Source organism: Scyliorhinus canicula, chromosome 15, assembly GCF_902713615.1.
Source record: "Scyliorhinus canicula chromosome 15, sScyCan1.1, whole genome shotgun sequence".
In the NCBI taxonomy this organism is placed as follows: Eukaryota; Metazoa; Chordata; class Chondrichthyes; order Carcharhiniformes; family Scyliorhinidae; genus Scyliorhinus; species Scyliorhinus canicula.
Window position 1 is genome coordinate 49,885,231 of NC_052160.1, and position 24,362 is coordinate 49,909,592.

General features: G+C 48.5%; 1 protein-coding gene across 1 annotated transcript; it reads right to left on the reverse strand.

Moving 5' to 3' along the window:
• Positions 1-303: 303 nt before the first annotated feature.
• Positions 304-5,573, reverse strand: uncx (UNC homeobox). Its single transcript, XM_038821165.1, has 3 exons — positions 5,270-5,573; positions 4,064-4,239; positions 304-1,644 (listed from the first exon to the last, which is right to left on the reverse strand). Exons 1-3 carry the CDS (start codon positions 5,523-5,525, stop codon positions 622-624), a joined length of 1,455 nt encoding a protein of 484 aa, XP_038677093.1. The 5' UTR covers positions 5,526-5,573; the 3' UTR covers positions 304-621.
• Between the last annotated feature and the right edge of the window lie 18,789 nt (positions 5,574-24,362).

The following is a 24,362-nucleotide window of genomic DNA, read 5'->3' on the forward strand; positions in this document are numbered from 1 at the left end:
ATCGGTAATGTGTAATAACCCTTTGGGCTAAACCCGACCTCGGCTGCCATCGGGAAAATAATCACTTTCATATCAGTTCGCGGCAGGAAGCGGGCAGGACCGCGGCCCCTCCGGCTTCGCCACAGATTCACAGCATTTTAATGAATAAAGGTCTTATAGTAATAAACACAAACAGAGAGTCTACCCAGAGCAGCTCGGCTGCTGTACAGATATTAACACTGACAGATCACAGACTAAACAGGGTGGGTTTTTTTTTAAAACAGAAACATTTATTTATAAAAAACGTTACATCATATATAAATATTTGATACATTTGTTTGGGTTTTACACAATGAGAGGAGAGGATTATTGGTTTTTATACATTGCCAGACACCGGCGTTAACCGTGTGTGTACGAGATAAACTGTTTTGGCTGGGTTTTCGGGAAAGAGGGCGAGGTTCATATCTGAACTCATCTGCTGGCCGGTGAGAAATCGCACAGACATCCACCTGCATAGCAAACAGACTAAATAAACTGAAATGACATGTTTATCTAGTGAATTATACGCGGAAAGTCCTTGTTTTCCACCTTTCTTGTCCCTCTGTTGTCTTGTGTCTGCTTTGCAGATGTGCTGAAGCTGCTTCAGTCCATGTCCACTTCTTCACATTCTGTCATGTGCTCTGGAGGGCAGTTTGTTTTTACTGGCTCGGGTGAGTCCGGGTTCTGTTGGGTCAGTTCATCGGGACTTTCCGAGGCCAGAGCTTTACTGGGCTCGGGCTGGCTGAGGTTGGCGTCGGGGTAGTTGGCTGTTGTGGCGCTGGGAGTTGAGCCGGGGTAGCTGGTCTGTGCGGGGCTCGGATCTGACCCGGGGCAATTGGTCTGTGTGGAGTTTGAATTTGTCCCGGGGTAAGTGGAATGGGCCTGGTCTGTTTCCGCCGCTGTTTTGTCAGGCCCAGAGGGGGACGGAGGCTGGACGGGGGATGTCCTGATACTGGTTTGGGGCACAATGAATCCCAAAGGCTGGGTGATGGGGTACAGAAGGAAATGTCCTTTCCCAATGACTGCTCTGGGGTTGGGCAAGGTGGGGAAGTCATAGTGAGCCTTGCGCCGCGGCATGGTATCAGAAAGAAGGCTCTCCACGCTGAAAGGGTTGTTCCTTTGGTCGCACTTTGTCAGATTGGGAGAACGACCGTTTGTGCACAGGTAACTTTGAGGTTTGTCCCGGTTGCAGTCCAGATCCGACGATCTACTGGGATTACTCTGGGACGCGGTTCTTTGGTGGTGGGAGAGCTTTCGCCCCGTTGCTTCACAGTTAGCGCCGGTGTGGTCTCTGCTGCTGTTGGGGGAGTGCTGGCTGGGCTGGGCACGGAATGATGATTCCTTGTCCGTCTGCAGGTTGGCCACACTGCTGTCCGAATCGGAGCCGGACGAGGCAATGCTGCAGTCCCCCTCGGAGTGCAGCAGCTTGTTCTGAGATTTCAGCAGTTTCTTCTCTTGCTTTCGTTTCTTCTTCTCCATTTTTTCCATCTCCCTCCGGGCAATCTCCTCGGGGTCCATCGGCTCCCCGCTGCAGGTCGTAGGGTGCGAGTTGTGGGCAGGCCGGCCCGGCCCCTTCTTGGTGTTCTCCTTCTTCCGCCATTTAGCTCTGCGGTTTTGGAACCAGACCTACATGCCGAATAACGAAAATGACATTACAATGCAATCTCACAGCAAGTCCCCCCTCACTTCGCACAGTTTCAGCAATGTTTTTTTTTGTTCCTCTCTCTTTTGAATTTCCTGACACTACAGACAGATACATACCCAGCCCCACTGTAACCTCCCAACGGCTGGATTTTAGTGGCCAGTTAAGGATTTTATTAACAAATTTAAAAAAAAGATAATCTTGAACCGTTTGTTAAATCTCGTTAACCCGCCAGTTTTGAAATATTCGTAGCACCAAACGGTTAATTTCCATTTCAATTTCTCTCAAACAAAGCAAAAAATATCCCAGTCAAATATTGGCCCAATTTTACACCACATTACGAAAAACTTCGAAAATTTAGCCCAGCTCACTTTCTTTTTAAAAAAAAAGAACCTTGCTGCTTGCGTGTATACTGGTAAACTTTCCAAGGTTGGGATTGAAGAGATTGTTGGGAGAGGAGAGAACAGCAGGTTGGAATCGAAGTTTAAAGTTGTCTGTTGATGACCCGGGGCAGCATCGAACAGGTAACCAACTCCGGCACCTGTGTGTGGCAAGAGGAAGTTTTGGGAGTCATGCCCCCACCCCCACCCCCCTGTGTAAATAACATCTTGTTTACACAATCAACACGAAAACCTGAATTAGGTTAATTGACAAACGAATTGCATTTAATCTCGCGTGTAATTCTATCAATTAAATCGATGCTTCGCGATTTCAACTGAAGCAGTTTATTTTGCAAACCCCGCGGTGGAGATGGAATCAAAGCTTGAATCCGCCCCTCAACTTATCAGTCTTCACCTAATCAAAAACCGCGGGGGGGTGGGGGGCGGTGGACGAGAGAGCACAATGGAAGCAAACCGATGTGGTTATTCTAAAGGGAGTGCATATCCAGAGCGACTTTAATAATCGGACAGTTCCTCGTAACCATGGTTTAGTGTGTAATTCTAACTTGCAATTTAGCACTTCAATGTTTCCTTTTCCTACTCGCTCCTACAGGAAATTATTAATAAACTCAGTCATCCTCTTAGTTCCTGACAGAGCCCAATATTGCCACCTTCTACCCATTCTGCACAACACACACACACACGCAGGAAAATCAGCATTCAATTATAAACACAACGCGTTTCCGTTATACACAATCGAGGTTTTTTTATTTCAAAATTACAGAATTTGAACAAGGTTTTATTTTGTGGAAAAAAAAGGTTCCCTCTGATCATCAAAAAAACCCACTCGTGTCTTTTTTATTCTGTCCCTTGTTAAACGGGAATTAAACTGCCCTATAATCGTTTTACAAGGAGTTCTCTTTGTGTCGGTTCCAACTGTTCTGTCAATGGGAAGTGCCCATTACCGTCTTAAGGGAAATAAACATGCTGGAGTTATCTAAACCTCACTTAACTACCTATCAACAAATTGGATAAAGTGCTTAAGAACAGGGAAGGGTCAGGAGCGGCTATGCCTTTGGTATGATATGTCTGGTCAACCTGTGCCACACTCCTGTTATACCTGATTGTGACAATAGAATTCTAATTTTAAACCCATTTATTTAACTTTACACTCAGCCCTTCTGCTTGTTTTTTTTGGGAGGGGGGGGGGGGGGGGGCTGATTAGTTGATCCCCCCTGATTTCTACATGCCCGGGAGTTTCATAACACATTTTAACCAAGTTCCACATTTAAAAGAAGAATCCCTCCCCCCCCAAAAAAAACATATTTCACGTACACAGAGCTTAGCCTGTTGCAAATGTTGAGAAAGTATACCACCTGATTATTTCCATCCTCCCACTGAAATGTTAGATAGATGGCTTCTTCCCATTATAATGCTGTTTACACAGCTTTCCGTTTAAGAGTTTATGTCCAGGCCCACAAAGGTAAACACAGCAGGAATTCTAACAACAAAAAACACATTCGCAACACCAAACACTCCACTATCGGTGCGGAATACTTGGACAGCCTGTTGTGTGTTTTAACCGTTCCTTGTTGCCACAAGGGGCTTCTTTTGTTTTACATTTATACACAAACACTTCATTTTCTAAAACACAAAAATGGCAAACCAATTTACCAGACTCAAAACATTAGCAAATGATGTTGTTTTTAAAACAGGGGTCTGAAGCTACAGTACACTTGTTGTTTTCCCTTTATGAAGCTCACATCCTAACACCATCTTCGACTGCATTTAATATGGAAATGATAATAACATGAATTGTGCTTAAAATGTGAAAAATACGAATTACACGCATTTTAACGTTGACAGCAGCCCGTTCGAACTGCGAGATGTCACAACATTAGGATAAATATTGAATGGTGTCAGCTAGATTATTACAGTGCAGCCTTTCGACACCCACTGGGCTTTTGTTATGATGCGGGTTTTATCTTGATGTCTCATTTTAATGTATTTATTTATTTTTTACCTGAACCCGAGATTCCACCAGGTCGAGTCTCAGTGCCAGCGCCTCTCTCATGAAGACATCTGGATAATGGCTCTCGTTGAAGGCTTTCTCCAGCTCCTCCAGCTGCCAGCCGGTGAAATTGGTCCGCGTCCTTCTTCGCTTACAGCCAGGGGTGTCCTTTTCGGGGTCCGACGAATCTGTGACAAGAAAAGGAGTGTGTGTTGTTTGGAGGGGGATGGGGGGAGTGGAGAGGGGAGGAGGTAAAACAAAATAAAGGGAGAAGGAAAACAGTGATTAGAATAAATAAAATAAAGACGGTCAGATAGTAGGAAGTACATGAATTCCTCGCTGGGATTATAATACGAGACGGAGACATTACAATCCAATAAGGCCTTCTAACCATTGTTACCTGCACTTTTTTTTCTCAAAACTGTACTCCTTTCCACGAAATTAGTGCAAATTAAGATGACGTGCATTTTTTTTAATTGCAGGAACGAAACAGACCATAGTTATTTTTCCTCGCACTCTGCAAATAACCCCAATGAAATCGACACTGGCTGTTTGCGATTTCTAAGTGTGTTTGAATTGGTTGAAGTGCAGGTGCATTGTCCCACAGTGTATTGTTGTTCACGGCTTTTTGTTTTTAACGCCAGTCCGGGGATCGATGCAGTTTCTCTCGCAGCGATTCCAGAGATGGGGTTGATGAAAACAATATGTGCAGCTTTTACAGTCACAGACCTGAGCAAGGAGCGCTTCGTTCCCACAGCATCGACTTACCCATTCCCACGGCTATAGAGCTCCCGCACACACATGTCCATCTCTTCCATACACACTCAAAACAAATACAACTGAAGCCCCAGACATTCCGGGTCTAGTCTAGCCCTTTGCCGGTATATAACCAGCATGTATTTTCAAAATACCTGATATACACACAGTATCCTGGTTACTCTCCTTGCTCTGGAGTTACCTAGCTATTTATTGTACTCGTCTACGTCCAAAACGACCTTTTTCCGTTTTATTTTCAAATAAATCAATAATCCCCTTGTATTATTAATTTTTAATTAGTTTCTGCTGTATAATATAATTATGTTTGTCGTTATCTCTTTGCCCCCTTCCTCTCTCTGTGGCAAACCTTTAGGTCCAGTTCTTGGCCTGGCTGAGGGCCGAACTCTCTCTCTCTCTCTCTCACACACACACACTCTCTCTCTCTCTCCTCTCTTCTCTTACCTGACAGCTTGAAGGACTGGCTCTCCCCGTTCACGTTACAAGCCGAAGGCATCAGAGGGGACGGATTGACCACCGACGCCGTGCAGGAGCCGCTCAGTAATCCGTCTATGGTGAAGGGGACGCTGGCAGACTGGAGCTGATGGCCCGCGAGTTCGTACACATGGTGATGAGTGAGGGGGTAGTGGAACCCTACCATACTGGCCAACGTGCCTCCAAACTGAGCATGGTGGTGCTCGAGAATCCTGCTATCCATCATTTCCCTGCAGGGGGAAAAGGGGGCCAGGGACAGAGAGAGAGAGAGAGGCAGAGAGAGGAGGTGGTGGTGCGGGGAGGGGGGGGGGGGGGGGGGGGGGGGGGGGGGGAGAAAAATCTTGCACTTAAAGGATTTGGGTGAACTTCAAAACGTATGCAGGAAAAGTAGAAACCCGGTTGACATGCTAGTGGACGGGGAGGATGTGTCTTTACTTTATGAACATAAAGGATCCAATAATTAGCCCAGGCTTTGGGAATTTGGGACCAATAAGAAACGTTAATCGCGTCTGACGTCAGAGACGTATAGTCGGTGTGTGTTGGTACCAGTGGGTATTAAGACCGCTTGAAAGCGTTTCCATATCGATCGCTAATTATACATGACATCCACCTCAATAAACAATATATGAGCTGTCAAAACAATGCTGGAGGATTTGACGAGCACGGGCCCAGGCTCCCGCAGGTTGATTGCTACCTGGTTAAATACTAAACAGAGTACAGAGTAAACATATGCAATTTCTCAGCACCCACTACACAACACACACTAATAGATTTCCTCTCTCTCTCTCTCAAACATTGACCATCGTGTTGTCCAAGATTTTTTTTCCTCAAAGGGAGAACGATTTCCTTGGTCTGCTTTTAAACTGATGTCGGGCCAATTACAGGGACACGTTGAGCGGCGAATGGACTGATCGGATAATAGAGGATTCATCAGCTGCTGTTTCCAGAGCTGTCACAATGCATTTAAAAGAACATGATATTTCATCTTCGGCGTTTGCTTTTGCACTGCTCTGTCACTATGAATATTTAAAGCTATCCTGACGGTGCCTTATATAAAAAAAGAGGGATCTTTAAAACTGTCATCCGCTCTTTATTGAAAATATCGACAACAATAAGTAAATATTGAATTATTAATCACAGGACGGTGCTAATTAAGCACAGGTCACACCAGTGCACGGGTGCAAGGAGTCGTTTTTTTCATTATTTTCTTCCCAGGCAAGGGGGCGAAAAAAAAACAGGCACTTTCTCTGAACCGGTGATTAATGTTAATGAGTCTGAGTCCTGCTTTGTTCTAATTAAATTATATTCCCCACTGAAGTTTTCTAAACTCGCTCTCAATCGCCGAGCTGCAGACAACAGGAGAGGGAGAGGGAGAGAGAAAAAACAATTAGACAAAGAATCATTACAAAAAAATAAGAACAGCGAAATAAAACAAACATGAGTTCGTTCGGGTTGTTTCATGCAAGGGCGGCACAATTCTTAAGAGTAGAAAGTTTCAGGAAACTCCTCAAGTTGAAGACCACCCTAGTTAAAAAAGTAATGGGATGGGATTGGCGGGTGGGGGGGAGTCTACGATGCACTTGTCCCGGGCCAAGTCTTAAATGTCACTGTCTTAAACCGCCAAAAAGTTACTTCTTGTTGTAAGTGTTGCTTTGATGTAATGGGTTATTTATTGATACATCTCCCCTATTTCTGTTTGTAGAACACTAGGTTGTCTATAAACAAACGGAAATCCCAGTCATAACACATTACACCCAAATTATTTACCAGATTTTACCACCTCTTTCATTCAATGTGAAAACAACCCGAATGGGTCCTTAAAATGCTGATTAAATTAGAACTGTATGCCTTTCAGCGACAAATATTAAACTGCGCTTTCCATTTACACCTAGCACGTCCTATCGTTCTCTTCATTTTAACAGCTTTTAAAGTAAAATTCTTGTGTATTATACCGAGTTTGGGAAAATTAATCTGTGCCTGTTTTTCAGGGGCACAGATTGAATTCCGTAAATTGATAGTGTTCGTTTTGTTTTGCAATTGCGTCTGTTTGTTGTGTCAGGGGTAGAAAAGTTGTTTAAATATTATTGCAAAGGGCAGTAATCTGTTAACTGTCTCCTGTTCATCACCGGCTCCAGCCTGGAACACGGGAAGCTGACCCCTTTCAGACTGGGAGCGACGCTGGGAAAGCCCAGGCTCGTATTTCCAGCAGCGAAACTTTGGGATTGTTTGGAGATGAGGACAGGGACATGGAAAGAGGGAGGGGGGAGAGAAGGGGGGAGGGGAGAGGGGGAAGGGGGAAGGGGGAGGGAGGGGAAGGGGAGGGGGAAGGGGGAGGGAGGGGAAGGGGAGGGAGAAGGAAGGGAGGGGGAAGGGAGGGAGAAGGAAGGGAGGGAGGGGAGGGGGAAGGGAGGGAGAGGGAGGATGGGAGGGAGGCGGGGAGGAGGATGGGAGGGAGGCGGGAGGAGGGAGGGAGGCAGGGAAAGATCGTGGGAGGGAAGGGGAAAGGGATGGGGAGAGAGAAGGAGGGAAGGGGAGAGAGAAGGAGGGAAGGGGAGGGAGAAGGAGGGAGGGAGAGGGAGAAGGAGGGAGGGGATGGAGGGGGAGGGAGTAGGAGAGAGAGGGTAGGGAGTAGGAGGGAGGGGGTAGGGAGAAGGAGGGAGGGAGAAGGAGGGATGGAGGAGGGAGGGAGAAGAGGGGAGGGAGGAGGGAGATGGGAGGAGGGGAAGGTGGGAGGGGGAGGCGAGGGTGGGAGGGGAAGGCGGGGGTGGGGGAGAGGGTGGGAGGAGGGGTGGAGGGAAGGGGTGAGGGAGGAGGAGCGAGGAGGGAGGGAGATGGAGGGGAGGGTGGAGGGGCATGGAAGAGAGCGAGTGGAGAAGGGGGGTGGGAGAAGGGGAGGGGGGTGAGAGAAGGGGAGGGAGCGTGGGAAATGGCGGAGAGGGAGGGGGAGAGGGCGGGGGAGGAGAAGGGAAGAAGAGCGGGAGGGAGGGAAGAGGGAGAGGAAGGGAGGGGGCGCGAGGAAGGGGCAGAGCGCAAGGGGGTGTGAGTGAGGGGGAATGAGGGAGTGCGAAGGGGAGGATGGGAAGGGGGTGGCAGGGCCAAGGGGGCAGGTAGGAGAAGAGAGGAACGGGGATGGCAGGAGGGAGGGAAGGAGGGGGAGGGAGGCAGTGAGAGTGGGAGGGAGAGAGACTGGGAGTGAGGGAGGGAGAGGGAGGGAGAGAATGAGGGAGAGAGAGATGGTGGGATGGAAAAGTGGAGAGCGGGAGAGAGGGAAGACAGGAGGAAGGAGAGAGGAAGAGATAGAAGGGAAGGGGGAGGGAGGGGAGAGGGGAGGGGAGAGTGAGGGGAGCGGAGGAGGCAGTGGAGGGGAGGGAGGGGTGGAGGGACGGGAGGGAGGGGAGGAGGGTGATAAGGGGAGGAGGGAGGGGCGGGGAGGGAGGGGAGGAGGGTGGGGAGGAGGGGAGGGAGGGGAGGAGGGGAGGGAGGGGCGTGGGGGAGGGAGGGGAGGGAAGGAGTGAGGGAGGGAGGGAGCAGAGGAGGGAGGGAGGGAGGAAGCAGAGGGGGGAGGGTAAGAGTGAGGGAGGCGGGGGCGAGGCATGGATAAATCGTGGGAGGGAGGGAAGGGAAAAGGGAGGGGAGGGAGGAGGAAGAGGGGAGGGGAGAGTGGGAGGGGGAGGGAGAGGGAAGGAGGGAGGGAGGCAGTGAGAGTGGGAGGGAGGGAGAGACTGGGAGTGAGGGAGGGAGAGGGAGGGAGGGAGAGGCCAGGAGAGAAGGAGGGAGAGAGAGATGGAGGGAGGGAGAAGTGGAGAGAGGGAGAGAGAGAAGAAAGGAGGAAGGAGAGAGGAAGAGAAAGAGTGGAAGGGGAGGGAGGGGAGGGGGAGGGGAGGGAGGGGATAGGGGAGGGAGGGGTGGGGAGGGGAGGCGGGAGGGGAGGGAGGAGGGGAGGGAGGGGAAGGAGGGGAGGGAGGTGAGAAGGGAGGGGAGGAAGGGGAGAGAGGGGAGGAGGGAGGGGAGGAGGGGGCGGGAGGCACAGGGGGAGGGAGGGCAAGAGGAGGGAGGGCAAGAGGAGGGTGGCGGGGAGGAGGCATGGAGAGATTGTGGGAGGGAGGGAAGGAAAAAGGGAGGGGAGGGAGAAGGAGGAAGGGGAGGGAGAAGGAGGGAGGGAGGAGGGAGAGGGGAGGAGGGGAGGATGGGAGGGGGTGGGAGAGGGTGGATGGGGGAGATAGAGGGTGGGAGGGGGAGGAGGGAGGGAGAGGGTGGGAGGGGGAGGGAGAGGGTGGAAGGGGCAGAGAAAGGGTGGGAGGGGCAGAGAGAGGGTGGGAGGTGGAGAGAGAGGATGGGAGGGAGGGGAGGATGGAGGGGAGGGTGTAGGAAAGGATGTGAAGGAGAGGGTGGGAGGAGGGAGGAAGAGCAGGGAAGAGGGAGAGTGGAGGGAGGGGAGGATGGAGGGAGAGGGTGGGAGGTGGGGAGGAGGGACGTGCAAGGATGCGAGAAGGAGGGAGGGAGGAGGAGCAAGAAGGAGGGAGGGAGATGTAGGGGAGGATGGGAGAGGGTGCGAGGAACGAGGGAGAGAGAGAGGGGAGAAGGGAAGGGAGGGTGGGAGATGGCAGGGAGGGGGAGGGAGGGGAGGGGGAGAGGGAGGGGGAGAGGGAGGGAAGATGAATGAGAGGGAGGGATGAGGGAGAGGAAGGGAGCAAGTGAGGAGCAGGTAGTGCGAGTGGGAGGGAGAGAAGAAGGAGGGAGAGAGATGGATGGAGGGAGGGAGAGGTGGAGGGAGGGAGAGAGCGAAGAAAGGAGGAAGGAGAGAGGGAGGGAGAGGGGAAGAAGAAGGGGAGAGGGACGGAGAGAGGAAGGGAGGGAGAGAGGGGGAGGGACAGTGAGTGAAGGAGGGAGGAATGGAAGGAGGGAGAGTGGGAGGAAGGGGGAAGAGAGAGGGAGGGAGCGAGAGAGGAAGGCAGGGAGTGAGGGAGGGAGGGATAGAGGAAGAGAGAGGAAGGAAGACAGGGGAAGGGAGAGAGGGCAAGAGGGAGGATGGGAGTGAGTGAGATAAATTGGGAGGGTGGGAACTGTGTTAGAGGGAGGGAGAGAGAGCATGGGAGGGTGAGAAAGAAAGGAAGTGTCGGAAAGAAGGTGGGAAAGAGGAAAATGGAGGGAGAGAGGAAGAGAGAGATGGATGGAGGGAGAGAGGCAGAGGGAGAGAGGAGGAGGGTGAGAGAGAGGAGGAGGGTGAGAGAGAGAGAGAGCGAGAGGGTGGATGGGAGTCAGTCAGATAAATGTGAAGGGTGGGAAATATGGAAACAAGGAGGGAGAGAGAACGTGGGAGGGAGAGAAAGAGGGGGAGGGATGGAGGAAGGAAGAAAAGAAGAGAGGGATGAGAAAGGGAGAGGAGATAGAGGAGAGAGGGAGGGATAGAAGGAAGAAGAGAAGGAGGAAGAGAAGGAGAGAGGGAGGGAGTGAAGGAGGAAGGGGGAGTTTGAGAGAGAGGATGGATGGAGTGAGGCAGATAGAGAGAGAGGGAAGGAGGAAGCGAGGGAAGAAGGAAGGGAGGGATGGAGAGAGGGAAGGAGATAGGGAGGGAGAGAGGGAGGGAGAGATCATGGAAGAGAGTGATTGAGAGAGGGAGGGAGAATGAAATGTGGAGGGAGGGAGGAAAATGTGGAGGAAGAGAGAGAAATGTGGAAGTAGAGAGGGAAATGTGGAGGGCGGGGGAGAGAGGGAAATGTGGAGGGAGGGAGGAAAATGTGGAGGGAGAGAGGGAAATGTGGAAGTTGAAAAGGAAATATGGAGGGTGGGAGGGAGAGAGGGAAATCTGGAGGGAGGAAAATGTGGAGAGAGGGAATTGCTGAGGGAAATCTGGAGTGAGGGTGGGGAGAGTGAGGGAAGGAGAGAGAGACGGAAGTTAATGTGAAAGGAGAGAGGGAGGGAATTGTAGAGGGAAATGTGGGGAAGAGATAGGGAGGGAGGGTGAAAGAGAAGGAGAAAGAGAGGGAGGGAGATAGGGGTTGGGAGAGAGGGCTAGAGGTGAATATGGAGGGAGGGAAATGTGGGGAGAGGGAGGGAGTCTGGAGTTTAGAAGGATGAGGGGGGAATTATAGATCATAGAATTTACAAAGCAGAAGGGGGCCATTCGGCCTATCGAGTCTGCACCAGATCTTGGAAAGAGCACCCGACCTAAGCCCATGCCTCCACCCTATCACCATAACCCAGTAAGCCCATCTAACATCTTTTGGACATTAAGGGCAATTTATCATGGCCAAAGCACCTAATGTGCATATTTTTGGACTGTGGGAGGAAACCGGAGCGCCCGGAGGAAACCCACGCAGACACGGGTAGAATGTGTAAACTCCACACAGACAGTGACCCAAGCTGGGAATCGAACCTGGGATCCTGGAGCTGTGAAGCAATTGTGCTAACCACTGTGCTAACCACTGTGCTAACCACTGTGCTGCCGTGCTGCCCAAGGATCATATTGAAACTTACAGAATGCTGTGAGGCCAGGATAGAGTGGACATGGAGAGGATATTTCCACTTGTAGGAAAAACTAGAACCAGAGGACACAATCTCAGACTAAAGGGATGATCATTCAAAACAGAGATGAGGAGGAATTTATAATAATAATCTTTTATTGTCACAAGTAGGCTTACATTAACACTGCAATGAAGTTATTGTGAAAAGCCCGTAGTTGCCACATTTTGACGCCTGTTCGTGTACACAGAGGGAGAATTCAGAATGTCCAAATTACCTAACAGCACATCTTTTGGGACTTGTGGGAGGAAACTGGAGCACCTGGAGGAAACCCACGCAGACACGGGGAGTACGTGCAGACTCCGCACAGACAGTGACCCAAGCCAGGAATCGAACCTGGGACCCTGGCGCTGTGAAGCAACAATGCTAACCACTGTGCTACTGTGCTGCCCATTTCTTCAGCCAGAGGGTAGTGAATCTGTGGAACTCTTTGCAGCAGAAGGCTGTGGAGGAAAAATCACGTTGAGACAGAGATAGGTAGGTTCTTGATTGATAAGGGGATCAGGAGTTAAGGGCTCAAGACAGGAGAATGGGGATGAGAAAAATTTCAGCCATGATTGAATGGCAGATCAGACTCAATGGGCCGAGTGGCCTAATTCTGTTCCTATGCCTTATGGTTTTATGGAAGGGAGAGAAAGAGGGGCACGGAGGGAGAATGGGAGCGAGAGAGGGAGGGAGGGTGAGAAGGAGGAAGGGAGGGAGGGATGGAGAGAGAAAGGAAGAGAGAGGGAGAGATGGAGAGGGGTGGGAGGGAAAGAGATAGAGGGAGAGAGGGAGGGAGAGAGGGGGTAGAGAGAGAGAGGGAATGATTGAGGTAAATTTGGAGGGAGGGAAATGTGGAGGGAGAGAAAGAAGGAGGATGGAGAGGGAATGGGAAGGAGTGGGAAAGAGGGGGAGGAGGAAGGGAAGTGGGAGCAAGTGGGAGGGGAATGGGAGGGAGAGAGGGTGGGAGGGAGGGAGGGAGAGGGCTGGAGGGAGGGAGAGGGCGAGAGGGAAGGAGGAGAGAGCTAAATATAGAGGGGGGATGTGGAGGGAGGGAAATGTGGAGGGAGGGAAATGTGGAGGGAGAGTGGGAGCAAAATGTGGAGAGAAGGTGGAAAATGTGGAGGTAGCGAAATGTGGAGGGAGAGTGGGAGCAAAATGTGGAGGGAAGGCAGAAAATGTGGAGGGAGCGAAATGTGGAGTGCATGTGTGAGGGAAATGTGGAGGGAGCGAGGGTAAGAAGGAAATGTGGAGTTAGGGAAGGAGGGAGAGGGAGGGGAGAGGGAAATATGGAGGGAAATGTGGTGGGCGTGAGGGATGGAGGGAGGGCGGGAGGGAGGAAGGGAGTGAGGGAGGGAAATGTGGAGGGAAGGAGAGGGTGGGAGGTAGAGGGAGAAGGAGAGAGGGAAACAGGGAGAGGACAAGTGTTGGTTTAGGGAGGGAGAAACGCCTGTAAAATATCAGAGGGCACAGTGGGGTAATGGTACTTTAGGGTTAGAGAAAGGTGTCAGAGAGACAGGACCGTCCAAAGTGTTAACTCGGAGGGAATATTTTTTGAAGGAGTCTTAATGGGGAAAAGTTTTGTCAGTGTTGCTGAAATGTTAAATATGTCGGGCGAGGAGCAAATCACACTTCAGATAAAGCTTTGATCCAATAAAAGCAGCAAGCACACGGAAATCCGCGCTGGGAAATGTGGACACGGTTCTCAATCTAACCGGATGGGAAAGGGGTCGAGAGTACACCATCTTCATAGAAATAGGGGGGGTTGCATTATGTTGGAATTATGGAAAAAAAAACACACACACAAATAACATGTTTTTGAAAGCCTGTCACTTCTCACGCTGAGCAGGCACAACCTGGCAGAGCATTAGGTTGGTTAATTGAAAAAGAAAACGGTGGCGATTTGCAAAAGTCCGAAGCAGATCAGGAACATTACGCCAATAATAGAATAATAAAAAAAGAGACCAAGTTTCCAGTTTGACTTATGAGAGACGGAGTAATAAGAACGGAGAGAAGTATTAATGCTGGAGGTCGGGGAGGCCAAGGGCCGCACTTTTCACCGTAATTTAATTTAACTTTCTATAAATACTAAATGTAAACTGTAGCCACTGGACCCAAATTTGCCCGTAGCAATAAACGCTTCATTTTATGTTTGAGCTTTGTGGGCTGCAATTCAGGAGACGTGTCTGTGAATACAGGGGAGGTTTAATCAAACTCAGGCAAATGGGACTTTTCTCTCTTTATTACAAAGAATTAATTCGACTTATTTGACCAATTTCTGAAGCTGACAGAATGTTAATTTGAGCTGAATTCTCTTCCCCCGCTCACTAGCTGACCCCTGACTCGTGATTGGCGTGTTGTAATAACCTGTATCTTTCAACATAAGCCCTGATAATTGTTACCTTATTACCATGCAAATTGTTAATTAATATTATTATGAAGAAGCATATAATCCATTCGTCACTTGACCTCCAGTCCACACTGCAACCGGCTTTCACAATCTGAATCTGTAAAATTTTAATCGCGGAAGGTTTAATGTTTCTAACAGTCTTTGTAAAATAAAAATCTCTTAAAGCGTTTGAGAGCACGCTTTAATGGAGAGCGCTGTCGTTTGATGAGACTGTCTTTGTGTCTGTAGTACTACAGTCAATCTGCACAAATTATGGAAATCGTTTTATTTTTTTTGATTTTATACATCAAAATTCTATAATTGCCTGCATGACATTTGCTTATAAAAGCGTTTGCATTGAAGGGACCCTTCAGCTGTGATTTCCAGGCGCAGGTTTCTTGTGCACTTGCCAAGGCAAAACAGACCGGCAAACTCGATGAAAGCAAGCCCTTGACACAAAGTCCTCGGAGACATTGCATTTAAATACGTTTTCTTACACGAGAGTGACATTGTCAGATGCTAGCTTTAATTAACTTGATAATAAGACGTACACGCGGTGCATTGAGGACAGCGCGCACCGCCATGTTCCTCTTTATCTCGTTAAGGTTATCTATTCCAACCGCTTGTCTCCTCTTTTTTTTTTGGCGCTGTTAGCAATGAAATTGGTAGGTGATTATAATCCCACTACCCAGAAATATTCCAGGAGAAAGAAGCTTGTCCCATTTATTCCCCTGAAACAAGTCACTACTTCCAGTCTCCTCTCGCGACTCCCTTCCTTTGCCGGCCTAATTTGGGTGTCCCTTTGTTGGGGTCTGTCTCTAAACAACCCTACAAATTAATCACTTTATCCGGGTGATATCATTCCAGAGATATCAAACAAACGGGCAGCGGGGGTGGAGTAAACATGACACACACACACACACATTCACACACAGTCCTGACCAACCTGGGGGCAAAAATGTCCCCCCCAACACCCACCCACAAGAAACCCATCATTAAAACTGAGCAACATTTAGCAACCCACACACGGGCTGTTAATGGTTTTTTAATTCTCAGACCTCAGAGTTGCTTTTATGGGGAAAATCATTTAATGGGATATAAATGCAAAGCAAAACAGCACCCAGACGGGGTTGGATACAGCGACAGAATCAATACAAGGAGAGAAAAAAAAAACACACAGGCCAACTCCACAAACTAAACTGCCGAGACTAGGCTGATGTCAATATTACTTTAAATTGCACAAAATCAAATTTATTTTTAATTAGCAAATTAATAGGCGGCAGTTGAGGGTTTTAATTACTCAATTAACTTCACGCAAGTTAATTTTTAACTATCTAAATTAACTTGCACATTACTCGATTTGCTGATAATTATGGAATTAAATCTAAATTAATTGTCGCAGGTGATTTGATCCGGCGCTAGAGTTGGATGGGATCGCAATTAAACAGTAGTGTCTCTCTCTCTCTCTCCCAGTCAGTCAGTTCTTGATATATATCACAATCCGAGCTTCTGAAATGTATTTCTTAAGAGGGGGGGTTGAAAGAGACAGGAGGAGATTCTTTCGAAATTCCCATCAGATCCAGGGACGCTGCTTAATCTTGACAATTAAAACTCCTGCCCATCTAATTATCTATAGACTGTACATACTGTCAACGGAGACACCGAGGCGATTGGGCTGGAGGTTTTTTTAATTCACTATATTTCAGTTGGAGAGCAGAAAGGTAATTCGCGTCAAATTACCTCTCTCGCGTTGCTGACATACTAATACCCTTCAAATCTTTTTTTTTCCCTCTGCCCCCCCCTCCTCCCACCCACCCACCCACCAATCCTTTAGCCTCGTTCATTCAAAACTGAATGTTAAATGAGCGCGGAGTTTTGTTAATAATATCCAAAGTTCCATCAGAATAATCATTTCATTTCAATTAAAACTGACTTATCACCTTTCCTAAAACGTGCTTAATATGCCAAAAATTATCAATGCTTGATCGAGCCCAAATCAGCAGTCTAATTGTAATCTGGTTGATCGGCTGCTCGCCGCGGCTCTCTCCGCTTACATTAACACACGAGAGAGGCGCTCGGAAATAGAACTAATTTGCCCGCATCCCCGGGGAAATTGCCTTCGCCATATTAACATCTTAAAAATATAGTAATGATATAATTTGAGAAATGGTGACGCCAATTTGCAAGGAGCCTTTGTACAGAATCATTTGCATTTCAGCTTCTGCCTCTGTAAGCTAATCACTCCAGGATTGATGGACTCTGGATTTATATATAATAAAACACACTCTCCATTAGAATATATATATTCATTTTTTTAAAACTCAGGAATTCAACAGGATTGGGATTGTAGTGAAGCAGCTTTCTGGAGGTAGAGGAGTGACTGTGAGCTGGGAACATTCCCAGAGTGTGTTCTTTCAGGATTGAGGATTGAGGGATGGGGTACCCCTGAGCTGCACTAACCTCTTATTCTTGATGGGGTGGCGATAAAGAAAAAACAATCAAATGTGACTGGTTTTGCGAGAGTGCAGGATGAACACTGAGTCCATGCCCTGGTCACTATTCCCCTGCCCTGTTCCTTCCCCATTCTTTATCTCCCTTACCCCCATCCCCCTTTCATTCTGCCACTCCCTCTTTCACCTTCTTCCCTGCCTCCTCAAACTTTCCTTCCTTCTGTCTGTTACCCCCACTTATTTTTTCATTTCATTTCCTGCACTTTTTCCACTTTCTTTCTCTCCCTCCCGTGGTCCCCTTTCTCTACTCTTTCACTCACTAACGTCCTCCTGCCCCACTTCATGTTCTCCCTGATCACATTCTGAGAGAGGGGAAGAGGCGCAGTTGAAAAATTGATCTCCTCTTTTATAGGTGAAAGTCGGGGAGGGGGGTGACTGCTTTATTCCACTTCTGAATGAAATCAGAAACACGACTTGTAGACAAAGTACGAATAACAAACTTTATCCAGGCCTCTGAGTGTAATCTGTGCTGTGATGCCCTCTTGTGTACAGTTTGCAGCTGGTATGAAGTGTGGTTCCTCTTGTACGTGTGTCAGACTGTCTCTCTCAGATTGAGTTGTGGTGTATCTCTGTCTGAGTTTGTGCTTCAGCGAGTCATTGTGTGAGTTGTGGTGAATCTCTGTCTACCTGCGTGTTTGAGTGTGCTATTGTGTGAGTTGTGGTGCATCTCATTGTGAGTATGTGTTCAGTGTGTTTCTTCGTGTGAGCATTAGGGATAATGCATCTGTCTGTGTGACTTAGTGTGTCACTTTGTGAGTTCTGTTTTAGCACTGTATAAGTGTGTATTTCAGTGTGTTACTGTGAGTGTGGGTTGAGGTGTATCACTGTCTGAGTGTGTATTTCACATGTTACTGTGAGTGTGAGGTGTGTTACACCACGTAAGCATGTACTTCATGTATTATTGTGAGTGTGAGGTGTGGTGTACCGCTACCTGAGTGTGTATTTCATGTATTAATGTGAGTGTGAGGTGTGGTGTATCACTGAGTGTGTATTTCAGTATGTTACTGTGAGTGTGAGGTGTGGCATACCTCTACCTGAGAGTGAATTTCAGTGTGTTACTGTGAGTGTGAGGTGTGGTGTATCACTGGCTGAGTATATATTTCAGTGTGTTACTGTGAATGTGAGGTGTGGTGTATCACTGGCTGAGTATATATTTCAGTGTGTTACTGTGAGTGTGAGGTGTGGTGTATCACTGGCTGAGTATATATTTCAGTGTGTTACTGTGAATGTGAGGTGTGGTGTAACTCTACACGAGAGTGTAATGCAGCGTGTTACTGTGAGTGTCAGGTGTGGTGTATCACTGTCTCAGTGTGTATTTCAGTGTGTTACTTGAGTGTGTGGTGTGATGTATCACTGGCTGAGTGTGTATTTCAGTGTGTTACTGTGAGTGTGAGTTGTGGTGTATCACTCTCTGAGTGTGTATTTCATGTGTTACTGTGAGTGTGAGTTGTGGTGTATCACTATCTGAGTGTGTATTTCATGTGTTACTGTGAGTGTGAGGTGTGGTGTATCACTGTCTGAGTGTGTATTTCAGTGTGTTACTTGAGTGTGTGGTGTGATGTATCACTGTCTGAGTGTGTATTTCAGTGTGTTACTGTGAGTGTGAGGTGTGATGTATCACTGAGTGTGTATTTCAGTGTGTTACTGTGAGTGTGAGGTGTGATGTATCACTGTCTGAGTGTGTAATTCAGTGTGTTACTGTGAGTGTGAGGTGTGATGTATCACTGTCTGCGTGTGTATTTCAGTGTGTTACTGTGAGTGTGAGGTGTGGTGTATCACTGTCTGAGTGTATATTTCAGTGTGTTACTGTGAGTGTGAGGTGTGGTGTATCACTGAGAGTGTATTGCAATGTGTTACTGTGAGTGTGAGGTGTGGTGTGTCACTGTCTGAGTGTGTATTTCAGTGTGTTACTGTGAGTGTGAGGTGTGGTGTATCATTGTCTGAGTGTGTATTTCAGTGTGTTACTGTGAGTGTGAGGTGTGGTGTATCATTGTCTGAGTGTGCATGTCAGCTTGTTACTTGAGTGTGAGGTGTGGTGTATCACTGAGTGTGCATTTCAGTGTGTTACTGTGAGTGTGAGGTGTGATGTATCACTGTCTGAGTGTGTATTTCACTGTGTTACTGTGAGTGCGAGTTGTGGTGCATCTCCGATCTGAGAGAATATTTCACTGTGTTACTGTAGCGTGAGGTGTGATGTATCACCGTCTGAGTATATATTTCAGTGTGTTATTGTGAGTGTGAGGTGTGGTGGGCGAGATTCTCCCAAAACGGGAGAAATCGTAAAGCTGCCGTAAAACCCGGGCGGGTTTACGGCAGCGCGCCCCTTCCCGACCGGGGACCGATTCTGGTCCCCGGTCGGGGCTAGCAGCCCGACGGCGTAGGCTCCGGCAAGACGGGCTTAACGAAAATCGTTAAGCCCGCTTGCCAGGAGTTAGCGCCGGCTGACGCGTCATATGACGTCAGCCGCGCATGCGCAGTTTGGAAGACTCAAACCCGCGCATGCGCGGGTGACGTCATCGCGTTTTTGCGTGAAACCCGCGCATGCGCGGGCCGGGTTGCCCCTCAGCCGCCCCGCGAATGGATACTGCGGGGCGGCGGAAGGACAAGTAGTGCGCGGGCATCGGGCCCGCTGCCCGCGATCGGTGCCCACCGATCGCGGGCCCATGGCACCCTTGGCACGGCCCAATCGGTGCCATGGTTATTAATAGCGAGTTTGTGAGGCCGGTTTTACGAACGGCAAGACCAGGTGTGTTTGCCGTTCGTAAAAACGGCAGAAAGGGCTGGGACTTCGGCCCATCTAACAGCTGAGAATCGCTGCCGGCCGTAAAAAAACGGCGGCAGCGATTCGGGTCGGGACTTCGGCGGGGGGAGGGGGAGGGGGGGGGAGAATAGCGGGAGGGCGGCAGAAATGTCGGGAAGGCCCTCCCGCTATTCTCCCACCCGTCATGGGGGGCGGAGAATTTCGCCCGGTGTACCTCTATCTGAGTGTATTTCAGTGTGTTACTGTGAGTGTGAGGTGTGGTGTATCACTGAGTGTGTATTTCATGTGTTAATGTCAGTGTGAGTTGTGGTGTATCTCTATCTGAGAGTGTATTTCAGTGTGTTACTGAGTGTGAGGTGTGATGTATCACCGTCTGAGTATATGTTTCAGTGTGTTACTGCGAGTTTGAGTTGTAATGTATCTCAATCTGAGAGTGCATTTCAGAGTGCTGATCTGAGCGCGGGTTGCGGTGTATCACCGTCTGTGTGTGCATTTCAGTGGGCTACTGTCAGTGTAGAGTGTGGTGTATCACTGTCTGGGTGTGTATTTCAGTGGGTTACTGTCAGTGTAGGGTGTGGTGTATCACTGTCTGAGTGTGTATTTCATGTGTTACTGTGAGTGTGAGGTGTGGTGTATCACTTTCTGAGTGTGTATCTCGTGTGTTACTGTGAGTGTGAGGTGTGGTGTATCATTTTCTGAGTGTGCATTTCAGCTTGTTACTTGAGTGTGGGATGTGGTGTATCACTGAGTGTGTATTTCAGTGTGTTACTGGGAGTGTGAGGTGTGGTGTATCACTGTCTGAGTGTGCATTTCAGTATGTTACTTGAGTGTGAGGTGTGATGTATCATTGTCTGAGTGTGTTCGTCAGTGTGTTACGTGAGTGTGAGGTGTGGTGTATCACTGTCTGAGTGTGTATTTCAGTGTGTTACTGTGAGCGTGAGTTGTGTTGTATCACTGTCTGCGTGTGTATTTCAGTGTGTTACTGTCAGCGTGAGGTGTGGTGTATCACTGTCTGAGTGTGTATTTCAGTGTGTTACTGTGAGTGTGAGGTGTGATGTATCACTGTCTGAGTGTATATTTCAGTGTGTTACTGTGAGTGTGAGGTGTGGTGTATCACTGTCTGAGTGTGTAATTCAGTGTGTCACTGTGAGTGTGAGGTGTGATGTATCACTGAGAGTGTATTGCAGTGTGTTACTGTGAGTGTGAGGTGTGGTGTGTCACTGTCTGAGTGTGTATTTCAGTGTGTTACTGTGAGTGTGAGGTGTGGTGTATCATTGTCTGAGTGTGCATGTCAGCTTGTTACTTGAGTGTGAGGTGTGGTGTATCACTGAGTGTGCATTTCAGTGTGTTACTGTGAGTGTGAGGTGTGATGTATCACTGTCTGAGTGTGTAAGTCAGTGTGTTACTTGAGTGAGGTGTGGTGTATCACTGTCTGAGTGTGTATTTCAGTGTGTTACTGTGAGTGTGAGGTGTGTTGTATCACTGAGTGTGTATTACAGTGTGTTACTGTGAGTGTGAGGTGTTATATATCACTGTCTGAGTATATATTTCAGTGTGATTCTGCGAGTGTGAGGTGTTTTATATCACTGTCTGAGTGCGTATTTCACTGTGTTACTGTGAGTGCGAGTTGTGGTGCATCTCCGATGTGAGAGAATATTTCACTGTGTTACTGATACGTGAGGTGTGATGTATCACCGTCTGAGTATATATTTCAGTGTGTTACTGTGAGTGTGAGTTGTGTTGTATCACTGTCTGAGTGTGTCTGTCAGTGTGTTGAGTGTGAGGTGTGATTATCGCTATCTGAGAGTGTATTTCAGTGTGTTACTGTGAGTGTGAGGTGTGATGTATCACTGAGAGTGCATTTCAGAGTGTTACTGGGAGTGTAAGGTGTGGTGTCTCACTGTCTGAGAGTGTATTTTAGTGTGTTACCATGAGTGTGTGTTGTGTATCTTGTCTGAGTGTGTATTCCATGTGTTAATGTCAGGGCGAGTTGTGGTGTATCTCTATCTGAGAGTGTATTCCAGTGTGTTACTTGAGTGTGAGGTGTGGTGTATCACTGCCTGAGTGTGTATTCCAGTGTGTTACTGTGAGTGTGAGGTGTGGTGAATCACTGTCTGAGTGTGAATTTGAGTGTGTTACTGTGAGTGTGAGGTGTGGTGTATCACTGTCTGAGTATATATTTCAGTGTGTTATTGTGAGTGTGAGGTGTGGTGTACTTCTATCTGAGTGTATTTCAGTGTGTTACTGTGAGTGTGAGGTGTGATGTATCACTGTCTGAGTGTGTAAGTCAGTGTGTTACTTGAGTGTGAGGTGTGGTGTGTCACTGTCTGAGTGTGTATATCAGTGTGTTACTGTGAGTGTGAGGTGTGGTGTATTACTGTCTGAGAGTGTATTTTAGTGTGTTACTGTGAGTGTGAGTTGTGGTGTATCACTGTCTGAGAGTGTATTTTAGTGTGTTACCATGAGTGTGTGTTGTTGTGTATCTTGTCTGAGTGTGTATTTCATGTGTTAATGTCAGTGCGAGTTGTGGTGTATCTCTATCTGAGAGTGTATTCCAGTGTGTTACTTGGGTGTGAGGTGTGGTGTATCACAGTCAGAGTGTGTATTTCAGTGTGTTACTGTGAGTGTGAGGTGTGATGTATCACTGCCTGAGTGTGTATTTCAGTGTGTTACTGTGAGTGCGAGGTGTGGTGCATCACTGTCTGAGTGTGTAAGTCAGTGTGTTACTTAGGTGTGAGGTGTGGTGTATCACTGTCTGATAGAGTATTTCAGTGTGTTACTATGAGTGATGTGTGGTGTGTCACTGTCTGAGTGTGTATTTCATGTGTTACTGTGAGTGAGAGTTGTGTTGTATCACTGTCTGATGTGTATTTCAGTGTGTTACTGTGAGTGTGAGTTGTGTTGTATCACTGTCTGATGTGTATTTCAGTGTGTTACTGTGAGTGTGAGTTGTGTTGTATTACTGTCTGAGTGTGTCTGTCAGTGTGTTGAGTGTGAGGTGTGATGTATCGCTATCTGAGTGTGTATTTCAGTGTGTTACTGTGAGTGTGATGCGTTGTGTGTCACTGTCTGAGTGTGTATTTCAGTGTGTTACTGTGAGTGTGATGCGTTGTGTGTCAATGTCTGCGTGTGTATTTCAGTGTGTTACTGTGAGTGTGATGCGTTGTGTGTCAATGTCTGCGTGTGTATTTCAGTGTGTTACTGTGAGTGTGAGGTGTGATGTCTCACTGTCTGCGTGTGTATTTCGTGTGTTACTGTGAGTGTGAGGTGTGGTGTATCTCTATCTGAGACTGTATTTCAGTGTGTTACTGTGAGTGTGAGGTGTGATGTCTCACTGTCTGCGTGTGTATTTCAGTGTGTTACTGTGAGTGTGAGGTGTGATGTCTCACTGTCTGCGTGTGTATTTCAGTGTGTTACTGTGAGTGTGAGGTGTGATGTCTCACTGTCTGAGTGTGTATTTCAGTGTGTTACTGTGAGTGTGAGGTGTGGTGTGTCACTGTCTGAGTGTGTATTTCAGTGTGTTACTGTGAGTGTGAGGTGTGGTGTGTCAATGTCTGCGTGTGTATTTCAGTGTGTTACTGTGAGTGTGAGGTGTGATGTATCACTGTCTGAGTGTGTATTTCAGTGTGTTACTGTGAGTGTGATGCGTTGTGTGTCAATGTCTGCGTGTGTATTTCAGTGTGTTACTGTGAGTGTGATGCGTTGTGTGTCAATGTCTGCGTGTGTATTTCAGTGTGTTACTGTGAGTGTGATGCGTTGTTGTCAATGTCTGCGTGTGTTTTTCAGTGTGTTACTGTGAGTGTGATGCGTTGTGTGTCAATGTCTGCGTGTGTACTTCAGTGTGTTACTGTGAGTGTGATGCGTTGTGTGTCAATGTCTGCGTGTGTATTTCAGTGTGTTACTGTGAGTGTGATGCGTTGTGTGTCAATGTCTGCGTGTGTATTTCAGTGCGCAGGACTGGATAACGGTCAAGGTGCGGGCCTCAGGTCTAACTATCTGCGCCAACGACTGCTGGAAAAGGGGGCCCAGGACTTAGAAACGACTGTGGAAGCTGCTACCACGATGGAGGTCTCCTTCCACAGCCTTAACTCGTTCCCCGCGGACCCCGCGACATAATCTTGGGCCCCCGACCAGCGACTCCCCCAGGCCTGTGCTATGCTGCCGCCCAGCCACCATGCTGCCCCAGACAGCCACTATGCTACTCCAGCCAGCCACTATGCTGCTCCAGCCTGCCATTTCTGCGGCCTGAATCAGCACCCGCAGCAGCACTGCCCGGCCCGCAACGTGACCTGCAGCAGCTGCAGGCGAAAAGGGCATTATGCAAGAGTGTGTCTCACTAAAAGGGCCCCAGCATCCAACTCCCCAGCGACTCAAAGTAATCGCTCCCCTCACTCGCAGGCCCGTGGGGCCTGAAACGCTGCGGCCTATGCCACGACTCCGCCCCCTCCAGTCACGTGCGATCCATGGGGCCGCCATCTTGGACGCCATCTTCCTCGCCGCCCGCCACGTGCGATCCACGGGCCCTATCGGCATCTCAGCTCTCGGACAACTCTGCGGAGGAATTCGAATTCGACTATGAACTCAGAGGGCAGTCATCACGGGGCCACTCCAGCACAGCTGATCGAGCCGCCGACTACCCGCAACTCAGCGCGGTCACCCTGGACCAATCACGACCAAAGAATCTACAAAACTCGATGGCAGAGGTCCATATCAACGGGTACAAAATGCCATGCCTCTTCGACTCCGGGAGCACGAAGAGCTTCACACATCCAGACCTGGTAAGACGCTGTTCGCTTCCCGTTTTCCCCGTGCAGCAAACTATCGCGCTCGCTTCAGGCTCCCATTTGGTCCAGATCCAGGGGCGCACCGCCGGGACACTCACAATTAGAGGCGCTAGCT